The 24,776-nt window shown below is 52.1% G+C and overlaps 1 protein-coding gene across 1 annotated transcript in view; it reads left to right on the plus strand.

Moving 5' to 3' along the window:
* Positions 1 to 24,776, plus strand: part of LOC144733405 (sushi, von Willebrand factor type A, EGF and pentraxin domain-containing protein 1-like) — a 50,255-nt gene that overhangs the window by 7,108 nt on the left and 18,371 nt on the right. The window contains exons 3-9 of the mRNA XM_078615316.1: positions 5,901 to 5,994; positions 11,675 to 11,890; positions 11,947 to 12,038; positions 13,853 to 14,066; positions 14,500 to 15,172; positions 15,479 to 18,591; positions 21,660 to 21,888. Of these exons, the coding sequence (XP_078471442.1) occupies positions 5,901 to 5,994; positions 11,675 to 11,890; positions 11,947 to 12,038; positions 13,853 to 14,066; positions 14,500 to 15,172; positions 15,479 to 18,591; positions 21,660 to 21,888 (4,631 nt within the window). The remainder of the gene's footprint in view (positions 1 to 5,900; positions 5,995 to 11,674; positions 11,891 to 11,946; positions 12,039 to 13,852; positions 14,067 to 14,499; positions 15,173 to 15,478; positions 18,592 to 21,659; positions 21,889 to 24,776) is intronic.

A 24,776-nucleotide genomic window follows, 5' to 3' on the forward strand; every position in this document is an offset into this window, starting at 1 on the left:
AGCGTGTGCGTGACACAAACAAAGTAGCCACGCTTGATGTCAGTGTCGATTATTATACACGGTGCATTATACACTACATACATCTTCGACAATGAAAACACTGCACGTGTTTACATCACCCCGTGACGCAGAGTCTTCGAGATTGGAGTGGTGCAGTAAATACGGTGACTTTTTTCAAGTAGGATGTCTATTTGTATGATTAGTTATGCAACTTTCAGGGAGTAAAAGAATAAAAAATACTTTTTAAAAAATACAACACCTAACAACATTATGTCAAACAAGAATGTGCTCAAATAAACTATTTTAAATTATGATTTAGGAGTGATTATATATCCAGCGTTTTTGAATATCTGGTGTACCCCCCAAAGCCACCGGATAATCGATGATCTTATGCTAATCGATGATCCAATGTTAATAATACCGTAAAAGAGAAGTAAGTGGGCTCCGGTAGGACACTGCTCCAAAGGGGATGATGGCCAATGGCCAAAGGAGGATCGGGGGGATGAATTCGGCTCATGTCCAGGTGCCGAGTGGATGGTTGCATCGTAGAAGTGAGAGAGACGTTGACGACTTGGGGAGGCCTCCATCCAGTGTATCGAGTGACTCCTGTGCCGCGTGGCTCCCACACCGGAGAGCACACGGAGCGCTGCTGTCCGCACGTGCGCGCGCGAGGCTGGAGGGAAGCTGCCGTCACCCGAAGGCCACGTGTGTGTCTCGTGTGTGTGTTGTGTGTGTGTCTCGTGTGTGTGTTGTGTGTGTGTGTGTCTCGTGTGTGTCTCGTGTGTGTGTTGTGTGTGTGTCTCGTGTGTGTGTTGTGTGTGTGTGTGTCTCGTGTGTGTCTCGTGTGTGTGTCTCGTGTGTGTGTTGTGTGTGTGTGTGTCTCGTGTGTGTCTCGTGTGTGTGTTGTGTGTGTGTCTCGTGTGTGTGTTGTGTGTGTGTGTGTCTCGTGTGTGTCTCGTGTGTGTGTCGTGTGTGTCATAAATCATCTCAGTCAGTCAACCCATGGCACCAGCTGGATTTGTCCCGTGACCTCCCTGCCAGCGGCTATGACCCGAGTTCGATTCCCGCTCACGGCCAACACCAGTCAAGGTTATCTGAACCGGGTCCTGGGCCTCCCCTAGGTCGACTCATCCTCAAATGAGTACCTGGTGCGGTGTAAAAACATCGCCACTATGGAGACAAAGGCGGCCGGGCGTGATGCTGGCCAGCCACCCCCTCGTGTGCCGTGCCGGCTTTCACAGGCGCGAATCGCTAACAGCACTTGCCCCTACAGTCTGTTAAGGCTACACGGGGGATCTATGTCTTTGTCGTAAACATGGGGCGCACGCAGTGTGGAGCGGTGGTTGTGCGAAAGGCCGCGGCGTGAAAGGCTTTTCACCGAGAGGGGCGCATTGGGAAGAACAAGTGCCGTTGTGTTTAGTCCCGACTCGCGTGTCTCCATGTATATCTAAAACAAGTGACTTGGTGGACAGCCTATGCCACATTTCACAGCAATTACATCCAGTGTGTGGATGTTATAATAATTTGATCGGTCCTGGAAGCGTTTACATTTATTTCTCAGAACCATGTTGGGGGCCAGGCAAGGAAGGGGGGGTTACTCGGTTGAAACAAAATTCAACAAGGAGGGGGTGGGGGGTCACAGTAGTAGCCACACGCTCCTCTCTCCATCTCTCAGTGTCATCCCCACAGCTGTCAACACACACGAGGTTTACCCCGTATTGTTGTGCAGGGAAATTGAGTTGCCAGGTCCTTATGGCCCACAGCCGTCTCCATACGGGCAACTTTTTTTCGTCAATTTATTTGTGTTTCTCCTTGTGACGATGTGACTTAGCAGGATGAACGTTGAGGTGTAAGGGGCACGCGGTGACCAATAAGGTCTAACTTGGTGTGTAATGGGGTAGGGGGCACTGATAAGAGGTTGACAGGTTTGCATTCCCAGCGTGCGTCTGTCCGTGATTGCTAATGCCCCTTTGCAGTTTTTGTACCATCCCCCCCCCCCCGCGAATAGCCGCGTTTCCGATCCTATGCCATAGCAGGTGGTAGTACAGCACTGGGTGAGTATGCACATTGTTTGTATCGAGTACTTTCGTCCTAACAAATTGCCGCGGCAATACCTTTTCGTAGCTTGTAAACAGACCAAAGCAAAACTCCCTGATCCAGGTAGTCACCGACATTAATACATTCCTGCGGAGGGAGCTGGTAGGAACGTTGGGTTGCTCGGTTAATGGCCAGGGTCAACGGCGGCGTGGTGTATTCCGCAAATATGCCCGACTGTGAGGGCGGGCACAAGCCGGCGTGAGTAGGTTAAACGTTGAGTTTTATAAGGGTACCACGGGGTGACCAGCCCCTCCCCACCCAGCCCCTCCCCACCCAGCCCCACTCTCCCCACCCAGCCCCTCCCTGCACGACGGACACAATAATCCCCTGTGGGCTGGTGTAACCTGGCGGTTCCTACCAGTAAGACATTTATTGTAAGACTGAGCTTGGCATTTTCCAGAACAGTCCATTGAGGTGGAGATACATTGTACATGAGGCAGAAACCCCCAACGTTATTATACTGCAGCCAGCAGCAGGGTCATAACTGCCAAACACAAATGCTGCAGACATTCATAACGGTGCAATAGCAGCCTGTCATTCTACAAAGCCCATTACCGGTAGGTAAAATGTTGACTTAAAGCTTTCGTGACTGCAGGAATTCATATTCTTTGGGTCTTTCGGTAACGTCACGTAGGTAGGTTGTGATGGGACTTTGTACTCTGCTAATGGAGCTGCTCATGGTGCCGTTATTCATATGACACCTTAAAAACTGTAACCCCAACTGTTCATCGTTAAATGTCTACTACAATGTATTTCTTACCAGGCCCCATGGTGAGGTCTCCGACTCTGATTTTGCAAGTTTATCTCTCCGTCCTCTCAATGTATGCACTGCGAAGGGCCGCTGCCCGAAACGTCATCTGTTATTATTATTATTATCATCATCATCATATACGTTTCCTTTTAAGGCCGCGCGGTGTTAATGACGAACGGGTCGATTTTGTTTGCTGTTTGTGCTTTGCGCTGGCGTGCCACTGTCAATGCAGCAGCAGCAGCAGCATCACCAAATTACACTGGACAACAAAAAAAAAATTCTGGCCTGGACTTTTGCAGTTGTTTTAGACTAATTTCAGGGTGCTGATTCCAAATCTAATCTAAGATTTTCTCTATCACATCTCATTTTATGCTATCGGCATACCCCATTTTCATTGATTTTACCCGAAATGAACTCTGTCACTTATGATTGCAAGTTGTTGCGAGTCAGTGACTGCTTTAGTGTTAAAATATGGTGCTGTATTTTTAGGATAGTGTGTTTATAATATCATTTTATGTAGATATCCACATTTATTTAATATTTTTCTTCTGCAGTTTTTATTGAAAATGCAATATTTGATATCTCAAAAACCTGATGTGATGGACAAAAACTGATGCCAAATTTGGAATCAGCACCCCAAAATTACCTTACAACTGTTAGAATGCCTCATGCCAGAAAAAGTGTGTTGACCAGTGCAATCGGTGGCATTTTCCCACTAACTTCCACCAGCTCGTGCAGGAGGTTCACACAGGGTGACAGCAGAGGTACAAGTTTTCCAGGAATGTCTCCGCGTCTCTGATGTGTTCTTATTTTCTGTACCGTAATGAAAACATGCATGCATTTATGCATGTTGAACTCCTTTGCCATTGTACAGAGCGAAAGCGTGCTGCTGGGTGAAGTGCCAACTGGGTAATGAAACGCGCGAGGCACGGGCCTTGCTCGTGCGCCAACCACAGACGACTGTTACTGGATTTCCAATGTGGGGTTCTGGTAGAATGATTTCGGCTTATTGGAGACACCACGTGGGCTGCGATGTTAAATGGCACTGTCGTTGTTGTTCGACGTCAACCTCAGATGTGAAAAGTAGGAGAAGAAGATTTGACTTAAATTTTTGATTTAAAGCTTTCGTGACTGCAGGGATTCATCTTCTTGGTTCTTTCGGTAAAGTCACGTAGAAGGGAAGTAATAAAATAATAAAAATAAAACATAATAAAATAATTCTCACGACGTTTCGGCCACAACGCAAGCAGCCGTCCTCAGGTAAAGACCAGGTCTGTCGGGGAGACAGCGTCTGAATGAATGAAGATTTGACTGTTGAGAAAAGTAAGTGGGCTTGGGAAGGGCACTACGCTACGAGGGATTTCTACGGCTGAGGGACAGGGCCGGTGATGGAATATGAGCCAAAGGTGGGAATCGGCACCCTCCATACAAATTGCGTCGGCAACGCCATGGCGATAACAATCCCCATACTGGGTACGTGCGTGTAGTTTCATAGATCTAGCTCAAATCGGCCGTCTAACCATGCCCCCCTTTATTGCAGGAGAATTCCGTTCTCTGCGACCCTATGATCCGTGGCTCGTACTATCCGTGGAGGCTGCAAGGTCCGCGAAAGCTTCGATTCTTATCATTGTTATCAGTGCCCCTTCGTCCCATTGTCTGCAATTATCCACAAATGTTTCCATCCTCCTCGGCGGAACTGCTTCCTATTATCCACACCATTTTTTTTAACGGATAAGCAAATTCTTCCTTTTAGCCACAATTATCAATGTAGATAGGTGAACTATATTAGCGGATAACAAACCCGGACAATACAAAGTCAGCGCGAATGAGTGGGGTTCTACTGTTCTTGAAGCTACCCGGAATAACGCCCCGTTTTTAAATTCCGGGAAAGTAGGAAACGTCTCTTACTACTCACAAAGACGGTCACTCCATCGCGCGGCGCTTTCAGATGCGCTTCTGCGGCCGTCTGGAACGCTCTTCCTTCTGATATTAGGAAAACACTGCAGCTACGGCACTTTGATATCATCATCTAGTTTTAAAACTAATTTCTTTAGCACTGCTTTTTGTGTTTAATTTGTTTTCCTTCCCCTGCGCCTACGGTTAGCCTGGTCGGCTACGTCCGGTGCACAAGATGTTCAACGTACATACGAAGAAGCGTCGATGTATCTGACCAGACTCGCTGTCCCCAGCACTCGCGCCAACCTTCCAACCATCTGGAAACGATGTCACAGAGAGGATGCTGCCAGTGTCAAAATATCCCCGTCTCCGCTCGCTGGCACGCGGCGGGCAGCCGTGATGGGCGCGGGGCCCGGCGGTGATGAAGGGGGGGGGGGCTCCTTCTGGCAAGGGTCGCTCCGTAAAAACAATCCCGACGGAGCTTGAGCTGGCCTTAAATTAAACATTCCGGCGATTTCGTGGGAGCAATGTGGACACCTATGCAAACAAACCCAAAGAACATTATGCTGTTGCCCAAAGCCCCGTATTTTGTAAATGGTAAACAGAGTTTTTTTTTGCTGTGGGTAGACCCATTGCTGGAAATAACATTAATGCGATTTTTCAAAAAAATACGCTTCGCATTTGTTTTTCTTTCTTCCCTTAACATCTATAAATCTTGATATACCTTACATGTTGTGTTTCACTTCTGTAATAAAAGTGTCAAAATATATAACTTCCCACTAGTTTCATTTTTAACGTCATCGTGTTCCTGTTTTTGACACTGTATAAATGTAAACTGTGTAAGTCGGAGGGTTTACAATATTCTTTGCGAGTCATCGCGCCTTTGCTCTGTACGTGTCACTTGTATGTGTCACATGACAGCCTGGACACCCTCGCAAATGAGATTTTACATCTCGGGGGATGGGGGGGGGGATTTCCCCAGTAACGTATTTTCATCACAAAAGAAAAGAAATGGTCTGGTAATTTATTTTTCTTCCAGAACCTGAAATATGATCGGTCGTAAAGCTCCGGTTCAGTGATTAAGACGGCTTGAACGCTGTAATCGACAACCAGGATGCATTTATTTACTTACTTTATGACGCATTTTATTTCACAGCCTTTGCAGATGTGGAGTGCCCGCTACCAGGACCAATCTCGAACGGAGCAGTGGAGGCAACCGACTTCAGGAATGGCAGCTCCATCTCCTTTAGGTAACAATGTCCTCTTCAGAAGATCGTCCTGCTTACAACGGGTGCTGCGGTGCCGAGACGTTAACTCCCTCGCCTGGTATGCAGGAGGTCGTGAGTTCAATCCTGACCGCGACACCTGCTGTATATTTGGAGTTTGCGTGTCTCTTTCTTTCTCCATGATCACGTGGATTTCTCTCCGGGTCCTCCTCCGGTTTTTCCCTCCACATTTATAATCAGCGCGCGTTTAGACTATTACATTTCCACGTGATAAGCCACTTCGTCGAGCTATAATCTGTGATAGCCAGGCCGCTTCTCGCAAAAAGAGCTGCATAGCTCAGTGGGCCATTCCTGGAAAAACAACAACAATTCATCATTTAAAATATGAAGCAACTGCGTCCGTCATGCGAGCCCATCTCCTGCAGTGCCCCGGATGGATATTTTTTATTTGCTACAGAATTACCACGGGGGGGGGGGTGGGGGGTACTGCCACGGTGCAATGGTTGACGGCAGCCCTGGAGGTCACCGGTTGGATTCGAAGCGGCGACCTCCAGTGGCTCAAGTCGAGTGGCAGAACCAGATGTTTACGCGGTGCGCTTTTGGCGCAAGTCGTCTGGTGACCAGCAGGCCCGAGGCCACCAACTCGCCGCAGCTTGACACCCGGTTTTAATCACACGGCGGGCTCAAATCCAGACTCTAGCCCAGGCATCTCAGTGGCGTTGGCTGAATGTCCTGACCTCTGAGCCACTCGGCCACCACGTTATTTCAGTGATTAGAGGGAGATCGTGCTTCAGGGACTTCACCTCCCTTCCCGCCACGAGCGTACGCTTTGCACGCTTGCGGTGAACGCCGATAACGACGGGCGACCCCCTAACGTAGCAATCTGCAGTTATTTCAGAACGCAACGTTTCGATGTGCAAACAAATGAGTCTGGGTAGACGAAGGTGAAAATAATTATACATATAAGCACTCTATCATTATTATCATCATCATCATCACGGTAATCAGAACGGTGCTTTGTGCAAGTTAATTGCTTCGAAGTCTCCGCATTCTACTGAATAACCGAACGCTGTAATTGTGCCGAGTGGCCACCGAACGGCTCCTCTCATGCTTGCCGTCGGGACTCACACATCTCACACATTTGAGACCACAGTAATGAAGTCTTATGCACAGAGAGAAAAGCCTCGCTTAGTCGTGACGCTCTCCTCCTTCCTTCGGTGGAGAGTCGTATTTGCGACGTTGGGACACTCGCTCGCTGCGTACGGTATCAGGGTGAGGGGTCATTGGCGTGAAATCCACGCCACTTGACAATGGTAGCTCGAAGCATCGCGTGAGGCGGTAGGAACGGTGGCGCTGCGGTTAGCGCACTGCGCTATGAACCCGGTGGCCTCTGGCCGACTGCAAGGCCACGTGGCCAGGTGTTGGCGACCTGCGGCTCTTGAAACACAGAAATCCCTCGCCAATCGTGGGGGTTAGGTTCCGAGAAAGGCCGTGGTAGGGAAATCCGCGGAGGCCTCTGGGAAAATAGGGGGATAGGAGATCAGATTCTGTGGGGGTCGCTAGCCCCCGAGATCCCTCCCTCGATAATGCTAACGGCCGGGCTAACATCATCAATCGCCCCCCCGCTGCTAAGCGAACCGCTGCTAGGCTCCTCACCCATGGTGTGGGAGCCGTCGCCCGAGGATTCCCCTCCACCGCGGGTCCGCGTAGCAGGCATGGTCAATTACGTACGCGCACACCCACACACAGCTCTGCGCGGCACTCACTCAACCCTGACCACTCACGCTAGGATCGCGCACCTGTAGTACACACGTCGTGAACGTGCGCGCACCCACATACAGCTCTGCGCGGCACTCACTCAACCCTGACCACTCACGCTAGGATCGCGCACCTGTAGTACACACGTCGTGAACGTGCGCGCACCCACATACAGCTCCACACGCGACACCCACTCTTTCGCCGCTCTGCGCCGCGCTGGCCGCTCACGTTACGATCGCGCACCTGGGGCACGCCGATTACGCACGCCGAGAGCTTACGCAAGTAACGAGCACACGCAAGCTCGCACCAAGCTAACAGCTTCACTGCGCACCGCGGTTCCGCACACGCGAGCGGGGCGCACGCCGACACGACGACTCGTCCCCTCCCGCACTCGCGCGTGCACGTCAACACAAGTATCGTACAAGGACGATTCTCCTCTCACACGGCGGCGTAGGCACGCCAACACACAAAAGTGCTCTCCCCGGGCGTTAACACACGCACCTCCGTACCCGCACAATCGTACAGAGACCACGGCCTTTACGCATACAACGACCACACACCCGCGAATGCCGTGCACGCTAATACCACGTTCAAAAACACCCAACAACACGGTTTTGTTACTACGCTCGAGATTTTATTAGCCCTACCTGGAACTAGATGTTAAGATCAGTGTGAGTCGACGAGGCTGGCCTATCCTATTTCCCCTGGACCTATTCCTTATTTATCGTTCACGAAATACTTTTACCTCCTTACTCACGGTTTGAGGCACTCGACGTTCCGTGGGTTTTCCTCGCTGCTTGCCTCGACACGTCGCACGGACGTCCGGAGGGCAGAGCTGGGGGCCGTCTTGGACGCTGGCTTCTCGGAGTAAGAGAGCGATTTCCCCTTTGCGCCCCCCTATTTATCCTCCCTACCTCAAAGGGATGCTGCGCTGAACAATCGGCTCGTGCACCTCGAGCCCGCGCACGGCGGTTCCGGGCGCTTTTGATATGCTAATCAGTGAGCGGCGTTGGCGGCGTACATCCTAATTACTCCCTTACCCTTCCTAACAATGGGGCCTGCGCGCTCAAGCGTAATGATCCCAACCCTCCATGACTATGCGCAAGAGCCCCTGCGGTCCCGCTATTCATGCTGTCCCCTCCCTCCTCCGTCTGTCTCGTCGACCCGTGGGGGTGTGTGTGAGGGGAAATGCGCCTCAACCGCGGTGGCCGAATGCCCCACGCCGCGACCACACCATATTAAGGCTGGTCGCAGCGCCGCGGCGCAACGTAGCACGGGGGAGGTCGTCCAATTCCCTGATCGCCGGAAACCGTGAGAGTTATTCCCGATAAGGGTTTCTCGGATAAAAACCGGTCGATCAGGTGACCTTCCCTTCCAGCTCTATGGGGGGGGGGGGAATGCGTGCGGGTGTGTGCTTATGTGAGGGGGGTGATGGGGGGCAGTGCGGTGGGGGAAGCCGGGCGGCTCCCTGGCTCGGCAGAGCAGCCCCGTCGCTGTGGCACCACAATTCGTCATAGCTCAACTAAGTTCCATGTTTCTTCACTAAACACGAATAAAATAGAGGACAATTTTGATTTGAAGCTCTCTCTCCCACTTCAGCAATTTTCTCTTGCTGTGGTTTTCCCACCTGATGATGATAGCTTGTGTTGCAATCGAAACGTCGTGATTTGTTTTATTTCTAACTACGTGACTTTACCGAAAGAACCAAAGAAAATAGAGTACATTACACAATAACGCGATAAAACATGAATCAACATTCAATTAACTTTTTATTGAGGGTGCAAGTCCATGATTATGGCGACGATGACGACGATGAGAAGATGGGTGAAGGGGTGGTGAGAAGGAGGAGGCGCTCAGCCCTCCCCCTCTTCCTCCCGCGTCATCAACGACAGGTGAGTGGGCAGTTGAGTGGGCAGGTGAGTGGTCAGGTGAGTGGGCAGGTGAGTGGGCAAGTGAGTGGGCAGGTGAGTGGGCAGGTGAGGAGGCAGACGAGGAGGCACCACGAGCATCAACACGAGCCCTGATCACAACGTCACTGGACGCAACTCTCACCACGCACGAGCCGATCCCACACGTCCCCTTTACTCTGCAAGCCCCTCACTTTCATCGCTCCCTCTCCGACGGACAGCCGACAACGCTACGCAGCGCCACGGGTCGCGCGGAGGAGAACCGCGGCCCCCGCGAAATTTGTAAATGCGGACCCGTGGATACTCAAAATGTCCAGGCCACATTTGGTGAATCGGGATACAGATGCAGTGGTGTTAACTACTCGCTGTTCGCAAACTGTGAGAGAGCGGATCGTAAACAAGGTTTTCCCGCTCAATCAAACGGTCAGGGTCAAATGGGGTGAGGTAGGATCCAAACGCCAGATTGGGAAGGACCAATCGGAGGGTCCCACAAGGTGGCCGGGGATTGGACAACCCGGCCACGAACAGGTATAAAAGCCAGAGCGCTGAGAGCTATTGGCCAGTTCTGCTACACGAAGACCAAAGTCGGCCGAAGACAGATAAGGACCCTGGACCAAGCCTTCCAGCCCTTGTCAGGGCTGGGGCTCAGAGTAACCAGTGGTCGGGGGAGATAGGTCCTGGATAGGACCCTGGCTCCCAGCCTTCCCGCCCTTGTGAGGGCGAAGGTCCTGAACGACCAGAGGTCGGGAACCCGCCGGGCCAGCGGCGGGTCAGTGAGCCTCCCCTAGGTCCCAGCCGGAGGACGCTAGGCTAGCGGGGAGATTAGATAGACAGCAGGTCCGAAGGCTGTATCTCCTTAGAATAGGAGCTAAGCGTGAGTGTGGAGCTGTACAAGGTCCGGAGGCTTTACCTCATCAGGGAGAGGGGACCATATACCCCTTTGTGTGATAAGGACTGTGTAATAAGACAATAAACAGTGTGTGCCATAAAGAAGTTTATAAGTCCGTCCTTTACAACACTACACAGATACTGAAGCGCGTGCACACGAATTCCGCGTGCGCGCGGTCGGCTAGGGATTGCTGCATCGAGTTCTGGATATTTTAAAGCTTTTCATCCAATGTTGGATTTTTTTGTGGCGTGATGGAAGTGAATATTCTTGCAATTTTCAAGATTACATTTAAACACGACAACTGACAACTTGTTTTTTCGTGCGATCGATTGTTGGTATGCTGTCTTTTTTTATTCACGCAATGTTTATTCCACGTTCACGATTCATGAAAGGGCTGCTGAGGCGTAACGGCGATCACACCGTACTTGCGATCCAGAGGGTTGCCAGTTGTAGTCAATCTCCAGGCGTGGCAGCTAAAAAAACAGTGCAAGTTCCCGAAATGGCACCGCACCCCCCATACGCCGCCCAGCGGCGTTCGTGGCTTCACTCCGGTTATCGGCAGGTCTTGTGTGGTGTTATGTAGATCGTTTATTGTTAAATTTGAATCACAGTTCCTATGATCACTGTTACATTGTTTTTATAGCTTTAATTTGGTGATTTCGAAAACGTTTTGGTTTAGCCATGTTTCTTTGTTGTAGTACAAAGTTAGACTGATAACTTTAATCTAAATTATCTTATGGTTGTTATTGTTTGACTTGCATCCCACTGGGATTTTTGCACATAGCATTGATATACGGTGCTTTTTCTGGAAGACTTTTTTCCTGGATTTTTCTGTTGCGTGTAGTCACTTTAAGATGTTCCTTGTTCATGTTTTTGTTTGTTGCGGTTGCACCCGAGTCAAGAGCCGAATGGCTCACAGGGCTCTACCTAATAAATGAAACTGAACTGAAAGTGTGGGCAAGGTGTCTCTGGCCAGCAGGGAAGAGAAGAGTAGGCCAAAGTACCCTCCAGTGGAGGGGGGGGGGGGTTCTTAGAGCCTCCTATAGTGGAAGCCCTTCCCCTGCAGTGGTGTGGGCGACAAGTAATTGCAGGGCTGCACCTTTACCATCGATTTTCAAGTCGTGTATATTTCTTCCCTTCCCACGTGTAGGTGTCACGAGGGCTACACGCTCATCGGTGGCCCGACTGTCACGTGCCTCTCCCACGGCGAGTGGAGCCAGAAGCTTCCGTCATGCGAGCCCATCTCCTGCGGCGCCCCGGATGAAATCACCAACGGGGTGATCACGGAAAACGGGATAACGTATCTGTCCACGGCAACATACGTTTGCACCACGGGCTACAGGCAAGCGTGTGACTCGACCTCAAAGTGATTTCCCGCTGCACAAATGGTCGTGGAGGTGGTGCTTATCTCCCGTTTCACAGCCGGGCGGCGGGGGCTACGCTGCTGCATGTGCCCTGGCAGCGGCGAGGGTTGGTGGATCGCTGCACGGATGTCGTCGTGAAACTCCGTTCCCGTGGGTGTTGATGAGGTGCCATGCCCTGGTGCCATGCCCTTGCTTTCCAGGAGAAGGCGGTACCGAAAAGTGCGGGCTAAAACCGTCTGCATGGGATAGATTGTTGCCCCTTCTCACGGATCGGTTTTCTTGGTGTGCTCAGGTTTTCTCCCGCGTGTGTAAACACTCATTATATATGTATAGGAATGCAGAGCTTGGGCAATTGTTGGTACCAGCTCACCCGCTGGCTGCCTTCCAGCTTGTTTGTGGTTCTTCAGCGAATGTGAGATGCAATTTACATGAACAACGCTGTGCTATTATTTACAGCGCTAATGCCAGTGATGGAAATTTACCTTTCTTACGGTGGGGGTTGAATCTCTCCATAGGACAACCAGTGTTGACATTTCTTTTTACTTATTTTATCAATCCCAGAGGTACGACGAGCTGAATTAACCCGCAATCAGGATTTGAACTCGTAACCTACTGGTTGCGAGCCGCTTCACTCACTTGACCTATGACCTAGGGTTGCCACCGTTGAGGTATAAAAACGACGATATATCCCTAGGAAGGAGAAAAAGACTATCTTACGATACCAGAAGAGGAGAGAACGACACGAAAATGGTACATGTGGGCTTTCACGACCATTATCATGATTATTAATTAGTTCCTTTTGGATTAAATTGTCGCGGAAAATGTAAAAAAAATTCTATAAATGCTCCACTGGGTGTAATCTCCAGCGAAGCATCGTGAAAAATTTGCTCAGAGAAGGTTTACGGAGTATGAAGACTTTTTTTTCGGAGCGTCTTGAATTGTAATTTTTGGAAAATCGATTTTTGCTGCAATTCCTCATCGATCCCGTGATGCCAGAGTCCACCTCATCAGAGAGAGCCGTTGACACCTGATGATTCTGGATGTGATATCCAACACAGCGGCGTACACAACTGTCAAAGTGTTGCTCGCTTTTTGACTTTCTGGTGTTGATAAAAAAAACCAAACCCACTGGCCTATTTGCCCACGTTGACAACTCGATTTTGATTGCCTCTGTCGGGTGGTGGAGGGTTATAGTGACAAAAATGTACATGCTGCTAGCCCAAAAGAAATCAGTTAAGATTTATGGAACTTTCTCAAAGACCACTCCCCTATCTCCGGGCTGTTTGAGATAGTCTCACAGACTGCCCTGACCTCTGACCTTTAACCTGGTTACACGCTCAGCACGATCAAACTCTACTGATGCCCCTCTCTGCAATGTGCGGCGCATGTGAGCCGCAAACCACTACAGATGCTTCGTCTTGAGTGGTGTTGGTGTCATTATCATTATTACGCAATTGACAAAACCCGGAACTTTTAATGTCTTGGGAAGATTTACAGATTTCCCAGGACAGCCACACTCTATTTCAAAAAGACGATGATCCTGAGAAAACCAGGACAGGTGGCAACCCTACCTGTGACCAAATCATCCGGAATTCACCCGATCTGATCAGATGTTGGCAGCTATGCAGGTTTGAGTTTGGATAGTGCCTGGATGGTTGCCCACCATGTGTAGCAGGTTGTTGTTGGCTGCGAGGCTACGTGGTGGGGAGCAAAGGAAAGTAGAACAAAAATAAATCGCTGTTCCCTCCTATGCTCCCACGTATGTATGCTCTTCGCCTTCACCAACCGACGCCGACCAACGAGGTGAAGTATGGTCAAAGAACCCGCATGGCACGCGACGTCCAGGGTAGGCCCTCATCCGGCAGCGCACCGACCGGAAGGGCCCCGCGGGCCCCGAACCGACGGCAACGTCTCCGTGCCGTGTCTGTCACCCGAGGAAGGGCCGTTTGCCTGACAAACGTGAGCCGACCGTGGGGGGCGGGGGTGGTGTGGGGCCATCCGTGTGTACAGACTGCGCGGGCCCTACATGCGGACGTGCCAGGCGTCGGGCCAGTGGAGCGGCGAGCCCCCAGAGTGCGAGGTGATCTCGTGTGGGGAGCCGCCCCGACTCAGCCACGCCATCGTCAAGGGGGAGGGCTTCACGTTCGGCAACGACGTGACCTACGTCTGCAGCGACGGGTGAGCGGCTGCTTGACACGTTAGGGGTGGCCTTCGCGGCCGATATTATTCGTGATGAAGGATTTTTTTTTGGGGTTGGATTACGTAAAACAGGAATGTGTCGTTAACCCTGCCACCACCACCGCCACCCGACACAGCCTATTAGTAAGGTTTGTCACACAAACGCAACGTGCAATTAGGTGCTACTTCAGCGCACTGTTGTGTTGGAGAGTAAACCCAGAACACAATTCTGGCAGTTCGCCTGATGAAGCTGGTTGTCGTATTCACCAGCGAAACGCCACGGTACTCGAATTGTAAATGTTGCGGCCGCGGAAAGGAATGAGACATCGGCGCCTCTCAAGCTGAGACTGCAGTTTAAAGCCTCGACGCCTCGACGCGTCGCGCAGTGCCGTTGACGTCGCTGCGCTCAAACCACGTGAACGTTCGTTTGCAGATACAACCTCGTGGGAACTGCCAAGATGGCGTGCCTGGGCTCTGGCATGTGGACGCTCAGCAATGCACGCTGCACCCCGCTGTCGTGCGGCGCGCCACCCCGCATCGAGAAAGCCGTAGCCAAGGGGGACAGCTACCTGTTTGCGAGCACTCTGCTTTACGTGTGCGCCGATGGCTACAAATTGGAGGGGCACAAAGAGATTGTCTGCAACGTGCACGGGAAGTGGGCTCCGACCGTCGGAGAGGACTTTCCGCAGTGCGTCTCTCAGTACTGCGGCAGGCCACCCGCGGTCATCTTCAGCACCATGGACAGCCCGAACGCGGACAACTTCACCGTGGGATTTACGGTCAGCTACAAGTGCCAGGACGGTTACCAGCTGAACGGGGACGGTAAGGTCACCTGCCAAAGCGGGGGTCGTTGGCTCTCTCCGATACATTCGATCCGATGCGTTCCCGTGGACTGCGGAGAGCCGGCCACGATTGACAGAGGCTACGTCAGCGGCAACAACTACAGCTTCGGGGCGGTGATCGCTTACAGCTGTGAGCGGGGCTATTACATCAAGGGGGAGAAAAAGCGGACGTGCCAGTCGACGGGAGAGTGGAGCGGCAAGCTCCCCAGCTGCCAGCCCGTGTCCTGCGGGGAGATCCCTCAGATTGACAATGGGCGAGCGGAGGCGAGTCTTTCCTCTTGCGCGTCGCGAGAAATCTGCGGCCGTCGGTTGATGCTCCGTGTGTTCGCAGGGGGAGGTCAACGTCTGTTGGTCTATGGCAGCGTGCTTCAGCCGGCCGCGTAACAAAGCGAGTGCCTGCTGGTGGGGCCACGTGATGTCGTACGTGACGACTTCACAGTGTCAGGGCGTGCAGACGTTATGACGTCACACGGCAATAATATTGGTAACAATTGACCGCTAATTTGTATTTGTTCACCTGTGGGCATTCAACCCCTTTCGCTTGTTAACTTTCCCCCCTCGTCCCCGCAGGCCCCCAACGGGACGGTGTTCGAGAGCGTGGTGCGCTACCTCTGCGACAAGGGCTACCGCCTGCATGGCAGCAGCACGCGGAGCTGCCAGGCCAACCGCCAGTGGTCCGTCGAGTCGCCCGCCTCTTGCGTCGAAATGCAGTGCAAGTCGCCGCCCGTGCTGGAGAACGGCGTCGTCAGCTCGATCGTCGCCAACGGTAAGGTCAAGCGGCACGCCACCCACAGGGGTCGCGCCGCCAAGGACGACGCCGCCGCCGTTGCGGCCAAGGGTCACGTGATGAGTCCGGGTTTCCAGTTGGAATTCAAGTGCAAGGAGGGCTTCCAGCTCTCTGGGGACTCCGTGTGGACCTGCGGCGCCGACGGACTGTGGAACACCGGCGTGGTGCCCGCGTGCAGTCCGGTGCGCTGCCCGACGCCTCCTCCGCAGGGAATCTTGCTTTCATCCGGCAACTCGTACAGCTTCAACAGCCTCCTGTTCATGAGCTGCGTCGAAGGCTACAAGCTGGTCGGGTCCGCAATCTTGCAGTGCACGGCCTCGCGAGCGTGGAGCAACGCTTTCCCCAAATGCATTCCCATCAACTGCACCGCCCCGCCGGAGCTCCCGTTCGGGTCGGTGTCCGGCCTCGACTACTCGCTGGGGAAGAGCATCAACTTTTCCTGCTTGCAGGGATTTCACTTGAGAGGGAAATCCTCGCTCGCTTGCCTCCCGAGCGGACGGTGGAGCTCCGACGTTCCCGAGTGCGTGTCGGTGGAGTGCCCCCACCCGGAGACGATCGCCAACGGAATCGTGGACAACCAGGGGCTGACGTACCTCAGCCGAGCCTTCTACACGTGCAAGCCGGGCTACAGGTTGTCCGGCGCGCCCACCATGCAGTGCGGGGAAGAGGGCCGGTGGATAGGCGCGGTGCCGACGTGCGAACCGGTCACGTGCCTCCCGCCGAAGGCCATCCCCAATGGCAGACTGACCGCGACGGGCACGAGCGTGGGCGACAGGGTGGTGTTCGGCTGCGAACGGGGCTACAGGCTGGAGGGGGAGAGCAGCGTCGGCTGCGTCCACACGGGCCGGTGGAGCGCGCCGTTCCCCTCCTGCGTCCACATCACGTGCGGCCCCCCGCAGCCCCTAGAGAACGGATTCGTGGAAGGGAACGATTACACGTTCGGTAGCCTCATCATCTACAGCTGCTTTCCCGGCTTCCAGCTGCTGGGCAACGGGCTCCAAACGTGCGAGGAGGGCGGCTGGGGCGACAGGGCCCCCGCGTGCGTCCAGATGGACTGCGGCCCGCCGCCTCACATCGACTTCGGGGAGTACGCGAAGATCCACGCGGATGAGAAACAGAACCACGGCGGCGAGGTCGGGGACGTGGTGGCCCCCAGAGACGAGGAACACGCAGGGGCGCTGATTTCCCTTTATTTCGATTTGCCGCCTGCAAACGAGAAGGGGGGAAAGCCGACGCCGACCGCACCCCCTGCGGAGCACAAGACTGGCAACAACCACGGCTACCAAAGCGACAGCATGGCCTCGTTTGAACGCCGCGATCCACGGTCACCCTTAAACCGCGGAGACAAGAGGGAAATACGGATGCTTTTGGATTTCCTGAAGTCGATCGCGCCGAAAATAAGACAACGGCGATCCCACCTCGGCCCGATGTCCGATTATCTGTACGGAACGCTTATTCGGTATCACTGTTTGACCGGGTTCGATATGGAGGGGCCGTCCGTGTTGATATGCCAAGAAGACGGCACGTGGAATGGCACCGCTCCCAAGTGCCACGCGATCCAATGCGAGGAGCCGCGGCCGCCAGAAAACGGCGCCGTGGATTTCCACAGCCGCGGGTTCGAGAGCGTGGCGAGCTACCGCTGCGACGTGGGATACACGATGGTGGGGCGGCCCTCCAGGTCGTGCACCACGAGCCGCACGTGGGACGCCGCGCCGCCCGTCTGCGTGCCCGTCGCCTGCGGGGCCCCGGAAATAATTGCTCACGGCGGCGCCGTGCCCGGCGACGACGCCACGCACGGCGGCACGGTCCGGTATGGCGGCACGGTCCGGTACGCGTGCGCGCCCGGCTACTCGCTCGTCGGCCGACGGGAGCTCGCCTGCCAAGCCAACGGGACGTGGTCGGCCGAGAAGCCCAAGTGTTTGCCGCAGGAATGCAGGCCTCCCGCGGCGCCGTCGAACGGCCGGATCGTCGGCAGGGATCACACGTTCCAGAGCGAGGTCCGGTACGCGTGCAACGCGGGGTACACGTTGATTGGGAAGCCCGTGCGCACGTGTCTGTTCGACGGCAGGTGGAGCAACAAACCTCCCGTGTGCAAGCCGGTGTCCTGCCAAGCGCCCCGACCGATCGCAAACGGGACAATCGAAGGCTCCGAATATACGTTCGGGAAAGCCGTGCACTACCGCTGCCTGGTCGGGTTTTCCCTGCGAGGCGTCTCGAGCAGGCTGTGCGAGTCGAGCGGCTCGTGGAGCAACGGCAGCCCGTCTTGCGAGCGGGTGACGTGCGGGCCGCCGCCGGACGTCGCCCAGGGCTACCTCATCGACTCCAGCTTCGACTACGGCGACGCCATCGAGTACGTCTGCTTCTCGGGCTACGAGCTGCGGGGCGACCGACACCGGCGGTGCCTCTCCAACGGCTCGTGGAGCGCCGACAGCCCGCGGTGCGAGCCCCTCCTCTGCGGCGCGCCGCCCGAGCCGGAGAACGGCGAGGCGGAGGCCTCCGAGCGCACGTACGGCAGCGTCGTCACGTTCCGCTGCCGTGGCGGCTTCGAGATGACGGGGCCGGGGCGCGCCGTGTGCGAGGCGGACGGCAGCTGGAGTTCCGAGGCGCCCACGACGTGCCGCCGGAGGTCCTGCGGGAGCCCGCCGGAGCTCGCACGAGCCGCGCTCCGAGGAGGCAGCGGCAGCGGCGGGCAGCGCCGCACCGGGGAGAGCGTCGCGTACGAGTGCCGGCCGGGCTTTGCGCTCGTCGGAGACGCGACGCTGGCGTGCGACGACGCGGGCCGCTGGGGCGAGTTGCGCGCTCGCTGCGTCCCTCTGACCTGCGGCCCGCCGCCCTCGTCGCCCAGAGCTGAGATCGTCGCGGCCTCCGACGAGTACGACGGGAAGGCGTACTACAGGTGAGGGCGCGCTCGCGTGCCTCCCGTACCTCGGTCCCAGGCCCCCCGCTGCATCAGCCTGCGCTGACCGGCACGGTGAAGTATGGTCAAATAAATAAATGCCAGAGATATCGTGGCATGGGGTATCCTTAATCCGGCAGTGGATTGATAAAGCATTGTGAGTTATTATTTAAAATAGATAAAACAGTGGTGCAGTAATTCTTGCGCTGCGTTGTAAACCCCGTGTCCTGAGTTCAATTCCCGGCCGTGGCTGACCTTAGTGCCGAGTGACATCTGAACCAAGGCCTTTCTCAACCACCAACCAGTAGTCCCATGGTTTGGGCGATGGTCCTCGTCTTCAGGAGGGCCATTGCTCAAGATTCTAGCTTGTTATACAGTATATGTTTACTATTATAAGGCAGTGTTAATAATGTAGGTGGTCAATTAATTCCTATTATCCAGTATCCCCGAAATGTAAGTCATAATTTCAATTCATAAGCGCATTTTCTTTTTTGTTGCATAATTGTGTTCTCTAATTATACACTTGGGTTTAACGCGTAGCAGGCTTTCGCGAACAATATCATCCATAATACAGGGTTTTTTTTAGATCGCGTAAATATGTGTCGTTAAACCCGCCACCACCCGACACAGCAAATAAGTAAGGTTTGTCACGTAAACAGAACGTGCCAATTCGTCACTAGTACAGCACACCGGTGTGTTGGAGAGCGAATCCACAACATTTACAATCTGAGTACAACGTTTCGCCAGTAATTACAACTAGCTTCACTTGCTTTGTTACATGGAACATCTTAATTTAGGAGCTTTCGTGACTGCAGGAATTATTCTTTGGTTCTTTTCGGTTAAGTCACGTCTAAAAATAAAATAATAAATTTAAATAACATATTACGACGTTTCGATTGCAACACAAGCAATCATCATCAGGTATAAAAGAAATAGCAACAAAAATCTAACTAGAAAACTATAGACAGACATACATGCAGACAGACATCACAACGGCACACAGAGAGAGGACACAAATCGGCACAAAGAGAGGGGTCGTTTCTGTGACGGTCCCTTAAATATAGAGCGGGGGGGGGGGGGGGCGGGGACGGAGAGAGGGAGGGGGCAGAGAGAATTAGCATATCAATGAGTGTACGGCAACGTACTGCTGTTGCAAGTAAGATGACAATGTGGAAGGGCACGCAAAATTGAAAATTAGGAGACAGGCACACGAAAATTAAATAACCTAGCAAAATATCGAAATGTGATGTAATACAACACAGAGAGTCGGTTAGCACACAATTAACGCATAGCCTGGTTGATTACGTGTTTCAAAATTTGCTAAGTTAGAATTTTAAGTGTGAAAATTCCAAAGAGAGGACACAGGCAGAGAGAACAAATAGCCAGAAAGAAAAAGGATAAGCTTAAAACTTCCCCGTAGAAGTGGTTCAATCTTAATTTAGGAGCTTTCGTGACTGCAGGAATTATTCTTTGGTTCTTTTCGGTTAAGTCACGTCTAAAAATAAAATAATAAATTAAAATAACATATTACGACGTTTCGATTGCAACACAAGCAATCATCATCAGGTATAAAAGAAATAGCAACAAAAATCTAACTAAAAAACTATAGACAGACATACAAGCAGACAGACATCACAACGGCACACAGAGAGAGGACACAAATCGGCACAAAGAGAGGGGTTGTTTCTGTGACGGTCCCTTAAATATAGAGAGGGGGGGCGGGGACGGAGAGAGGGAGGGGGCAGAGAGAATTAGCATATCAATGAGTGTACGGCAACGTACTGCTGTTGCAAGTAAGATGACAATGTGGAAGGGCACGCAAAATTGAAAATTAGGAGACAGGCACACGAAAATTAAATAACCTAGCAAAATATCGAAATCTGATGTAATACAACACAGAGAGTCGGTTAACACACAATTAACGCATAGCCTGGTTGATTACGTGTTTCAAAATTTGCTAAGTTATATGTTATTTTAATTTATTATTTTATTTTTAGACGTGACTTAACCGAAAAGAACCAAAGAATACATGGAACATCGTCGCATAACCGACCGTCAGATATCCTCGACCAATTACCCGCCCTGTCCCAGTTGCAATTTTTCTGCACGGTGTAACATTCACTCTCTGTGAACGTTCACGTCTCCGATCTTCTCACGCGCAGTCATGTGTTCACAATCTCATTGATTGATTGATTTTATTTGTTGACGCCGGCAAAAGAATCATTCAGCCCTGGGCCGCTTTACGGGAACGACTCCGCGGTTACCAGGTAAGGCCCGCTGTGCTGTACAGCTCTCGGTCAGGAGTGATCTGGCTGTCACAAACGCCAGCTCAACGAAGCGGCTGATCGTGTGGAAATTTACAGCAGCCAAATACTCTAAACGCGTGTTTTCCTTAATGTGGAGGGAGAAACCGTTTGCGTTTTATTTTTGTCCAGTAACATGTTTTTGCTCGGTGTAGCTGCAAATTGTCTGAAGACGTTCACATATCCGACATTTCCACTCGTCCGCCTACCCCCTCAATACCCCAGCGAGTCGGATCAGCGACGCTGGACCACGACGCGCTCTTAGACATCGAGTTGCGGATTGCATTTGCCCTAAAACGTGGCGGCCACCTCTGATTACCGCAGTTGGCTAAGTATGGCGCGAAAGAAGTTCAACATGCAGTCTGTTCTCCGAGAACGCCGTGTGTTTTTTGGAACGCGAATTGGCTATAACGCGATGAATGTATTAGAGAACGCATTATTTATAACGCGGATGCGAATTGGATACAACACGATCGAGTGACCGGAACTACGTCGCGCGAGTAGGAATAAGCGGTCGTGTGATTGCCTCGGCGTAACATGGTCGCACGGGACGGGATGCTGCTGGATGCTTCTAGATGCTACCCACACGCCCCAGTCTTTGTTGGGACCGCGTACGCGTCTCACGCGTTATCACGGACCGTGCCGTACCCTATATTACTTTCATAACGCGGCGCTCTTCGGCAACGTAACTACCGCCGCGGTACGGGAGAACGCGCCGCACGTAGCGTACGCACGCCCGCAACTTGCTGACGAACGCCGTGTTAGATGCGCCAAGGGCTTTCGTCTGGCGGAGGACGTGGACTGGCGGACGTGCCTGAGCAACGGCTCGTGGAGCGCCAACCCCATCACCTGCGCCCTGCGCTCGTGCGGACCGCCCCCCCGACCCCCCCACGCGCTCGTCCGGGGCGATGCGTTCACCGTCAACAGCTCGGTGCGCGTCAGCTGCCGCGAGGGCTACCGCCTCGCCGCCGGAGAGGGGGTCTCCACGTGCCGGGTGAGACGTCGCAAGGCCGGGTTCGCAAGTCGTGCCGCCACGGGATTGCGCTCCAACGCGCGCACTTGTCTTCGCACGCATTTCATGGGCAGTACGGAAGCGAATTTTTATTTTAACTATTATTTTAAAAGGATACAGCCCACTGAGCTACATAGCTCTTTTTCAGAAGCGTTCCAACGTGCGTTTGTCTTGGGACGCATTGAATATTCAGTACAGAAACCATTTTATTTCATTTGATCAATTTTTATTTTACCAGGTATGGCTCACTGAGCTGTATAGCTCCTTTTTTTCAGAAGCAACTTGGCCCCAAATGATATATCAACGAAGTGGCTTATCCCATGGAAATGTATAGCAGCAAAATACTCTATTCGCGTGTTGATTCAAAATGTGGAGGGAAAAACCGGATGCAGAGAAAACTGTGCAAGCTGCCCGCTTTTGTGTGCTCAGCAGTAGAAAGAGCTGCACCACAGTTAGTCGGTCAGCAGGTCACGTGTGGTGGGGTAACGCGTGGTGGGGTAACACGTGGTGGGGTAACGTGTGGTGGGGTAACGTGTGGTGCGGTAATGTGTGGCTACACTCACCTCTTCCAGGATGTCTGGCCAGCGTGTTAAGAGTAGGCCAAAACACCTTCCATCGCGGGGCTCTCTCTCTATCTCGAGCTCCCTCTAACGGAGACCCTTCCACCAGCAGGGGCGAGAGCGAGCAACTGCAGGGCTGCGCATTTAGTGAGTTGGCAGATGTGAACGTTGTCTCTGTTCGTCTGGATTCTGTGCCCAAGTTTAGGGAAATATTATTTGATCAATTTCACATTTTTTCAATAGAGTAAGTCCCCCAATAGCAACAAAATCAGATGTTTCAGTTTAGTTCGTACATGATCATCTTGCAGGGCGGAAGGCCGTACAAAGTTCATACACAAACGCTCCAATGCAGTATCCAAACTCAAAATAATGTAGGGCAGTGCTGATTTAAATTTGACGAACCCTCGACCAAGTGGTACAAATTCCTCATTCAGACTCGGGCTTTATTATTTCAGCTGGGGAGGCCCCATTGAGTGATGCAGCTTTGTTACACGGATGACCACAGCCCAAAATCATCGGCAGGGACGGCAGCTACATGACATTGCAGTCACATAGAGTCACATAGAGTTACACAGAAACACACAGAGTTAAATAGAGAGCCATCGAGTTACACAGAGAGCCATAGAGTTACACAGAAAAGCATAGAGTTACATAGAGAGTCATAGAATTACCTAGAGATGCATAGAGTTACGTGGAGAACCACAAAGTTACATAGAGACTCAGGGACCACAGCCCAAGGCCATTGGCAGTGTCAGCAGTTCAGAATAATAATATTTTTTTTTATCCTGGAGGAATCCGATGAGCTATAAAGCTCTTTTTTCAGAGATGTCCAGTAGATGTGGATAAGAACGCGACAATAACAACCAATACGATAACATGATAACAGTGCAGAGTACAAAAACAAATCACCTAAATACAAACAGATATAACACGAAACCATCCCCATCCTACCCGGGCATCGCAGGGTAGCGCAATGTGCAAATTAACCAGAGCAAAAGTAACAACAAACTTTTCACGCGAAACCCACGCCAGAACTTCCAAGCAAACGGGACAGGCAATATATAAATAAATAAAGTAGTGTTCAGTGACAAATAAAACGGCCATCAAAAATCCTGTCACAGGCGTTCGTGTAAATAAACCGTCGGTACATCCTCAGACACAACGGAGATTCGTTAGAGCGACATCACGGGAGATTAGTTTGAGCGACATAACGGAGATTCGTTGGAGCGTTCACCATCGTGGCAAGAGGGGATAACACACACGCACGGCTAGAGACGTAAATGTGGAATGTGTAACACGTGGTAGACTTTCACGACCAATATTATCCGTAGAGAGTTTTTTCGTGGGTTAGATCGCTTAAATATAAATGTGTCGTGAAACCCGCCACCGCCCGACACAGCCAATCAGTGAGGTTCGAGACCGAAACGGGAGAATGTTTACACAACTGTGGCTGTCGCCTGATGAGACTGGTTGTTGTTGTTGTTGTAATTACCGGCAAAAGGTCACGCACGGTACTCGAATTGTAAATGTTGTAGTGGGTTTACTCTCCAACACACATGCGGTGTAGTGCTGAACTAGTAACGAATTGGCACGTTTCTTATACGTGACAAACCTCACTGATTGGCTGTGTCGGGTGGTGGCGGGTTTAACGACACATTTATATTTACGTGATCTCATAACAACAACAAAACCTCTCTTATGGATAATAGTGGAATATTAAGAGTTTAATTTTAGTTCATTTGTTACACTCGATGACATTCTAAACTGACTCTGCCACGCACGAGCAGGCCGTGAAACCAGGCCCGAGTTCTCGATGCAGGAACGGTCACCAGGCACTCGGGGGTCCGTCTAAGCTTTCTTGAAAAATCTGCCACGGGTGGTGGAATCTTCATTTTAAATACTGAGATGATTTTTGATAAAAGAAGAAGATGTACTTGGGTAAAATGTTGATGCTTCTGAGAATAAGAGAAGCCTTCGGGGTGCATTGGTTTGAGTGATGAGTGAGTAATTACAGAACAACAGAGGATGCCATCACCTCCATTGCCATCACTTCAACCATTATCCCCCTGTCACTTATTTCACGTGATAATAATTTTTGTAAGTATTTTTTTTTACCGTCATAAAAATAGACAACCGATAACGTTGATAAGAAATCCGGGCGGGCGTCATGCAGCCTCAAACAATGAGGGCATGAACGAAGGCTCACTGCGTTACCACGGTGGGGGTAAGAATTGATGGGGGGGGTAACAATTGGTGGGGTAACGATCGGAGGGGTAATGATCGGTGGGGGGGGGGGGGTAACGATTGGGA

Source organism: Lampetra planeri, chromosome 46, assembly GCF_965212315.1.
Source record: "Lampetra planeri chromosome 46, kcLamPlan1.2.h2, whole genome shotgun sequence".
Lineage (NCBI taxonomy): Eukaryota > Metazoa > Chordata > Hyperoartia > Petromyzontiformes > Petromyzontidae > Lampetra > Lampetra planeri.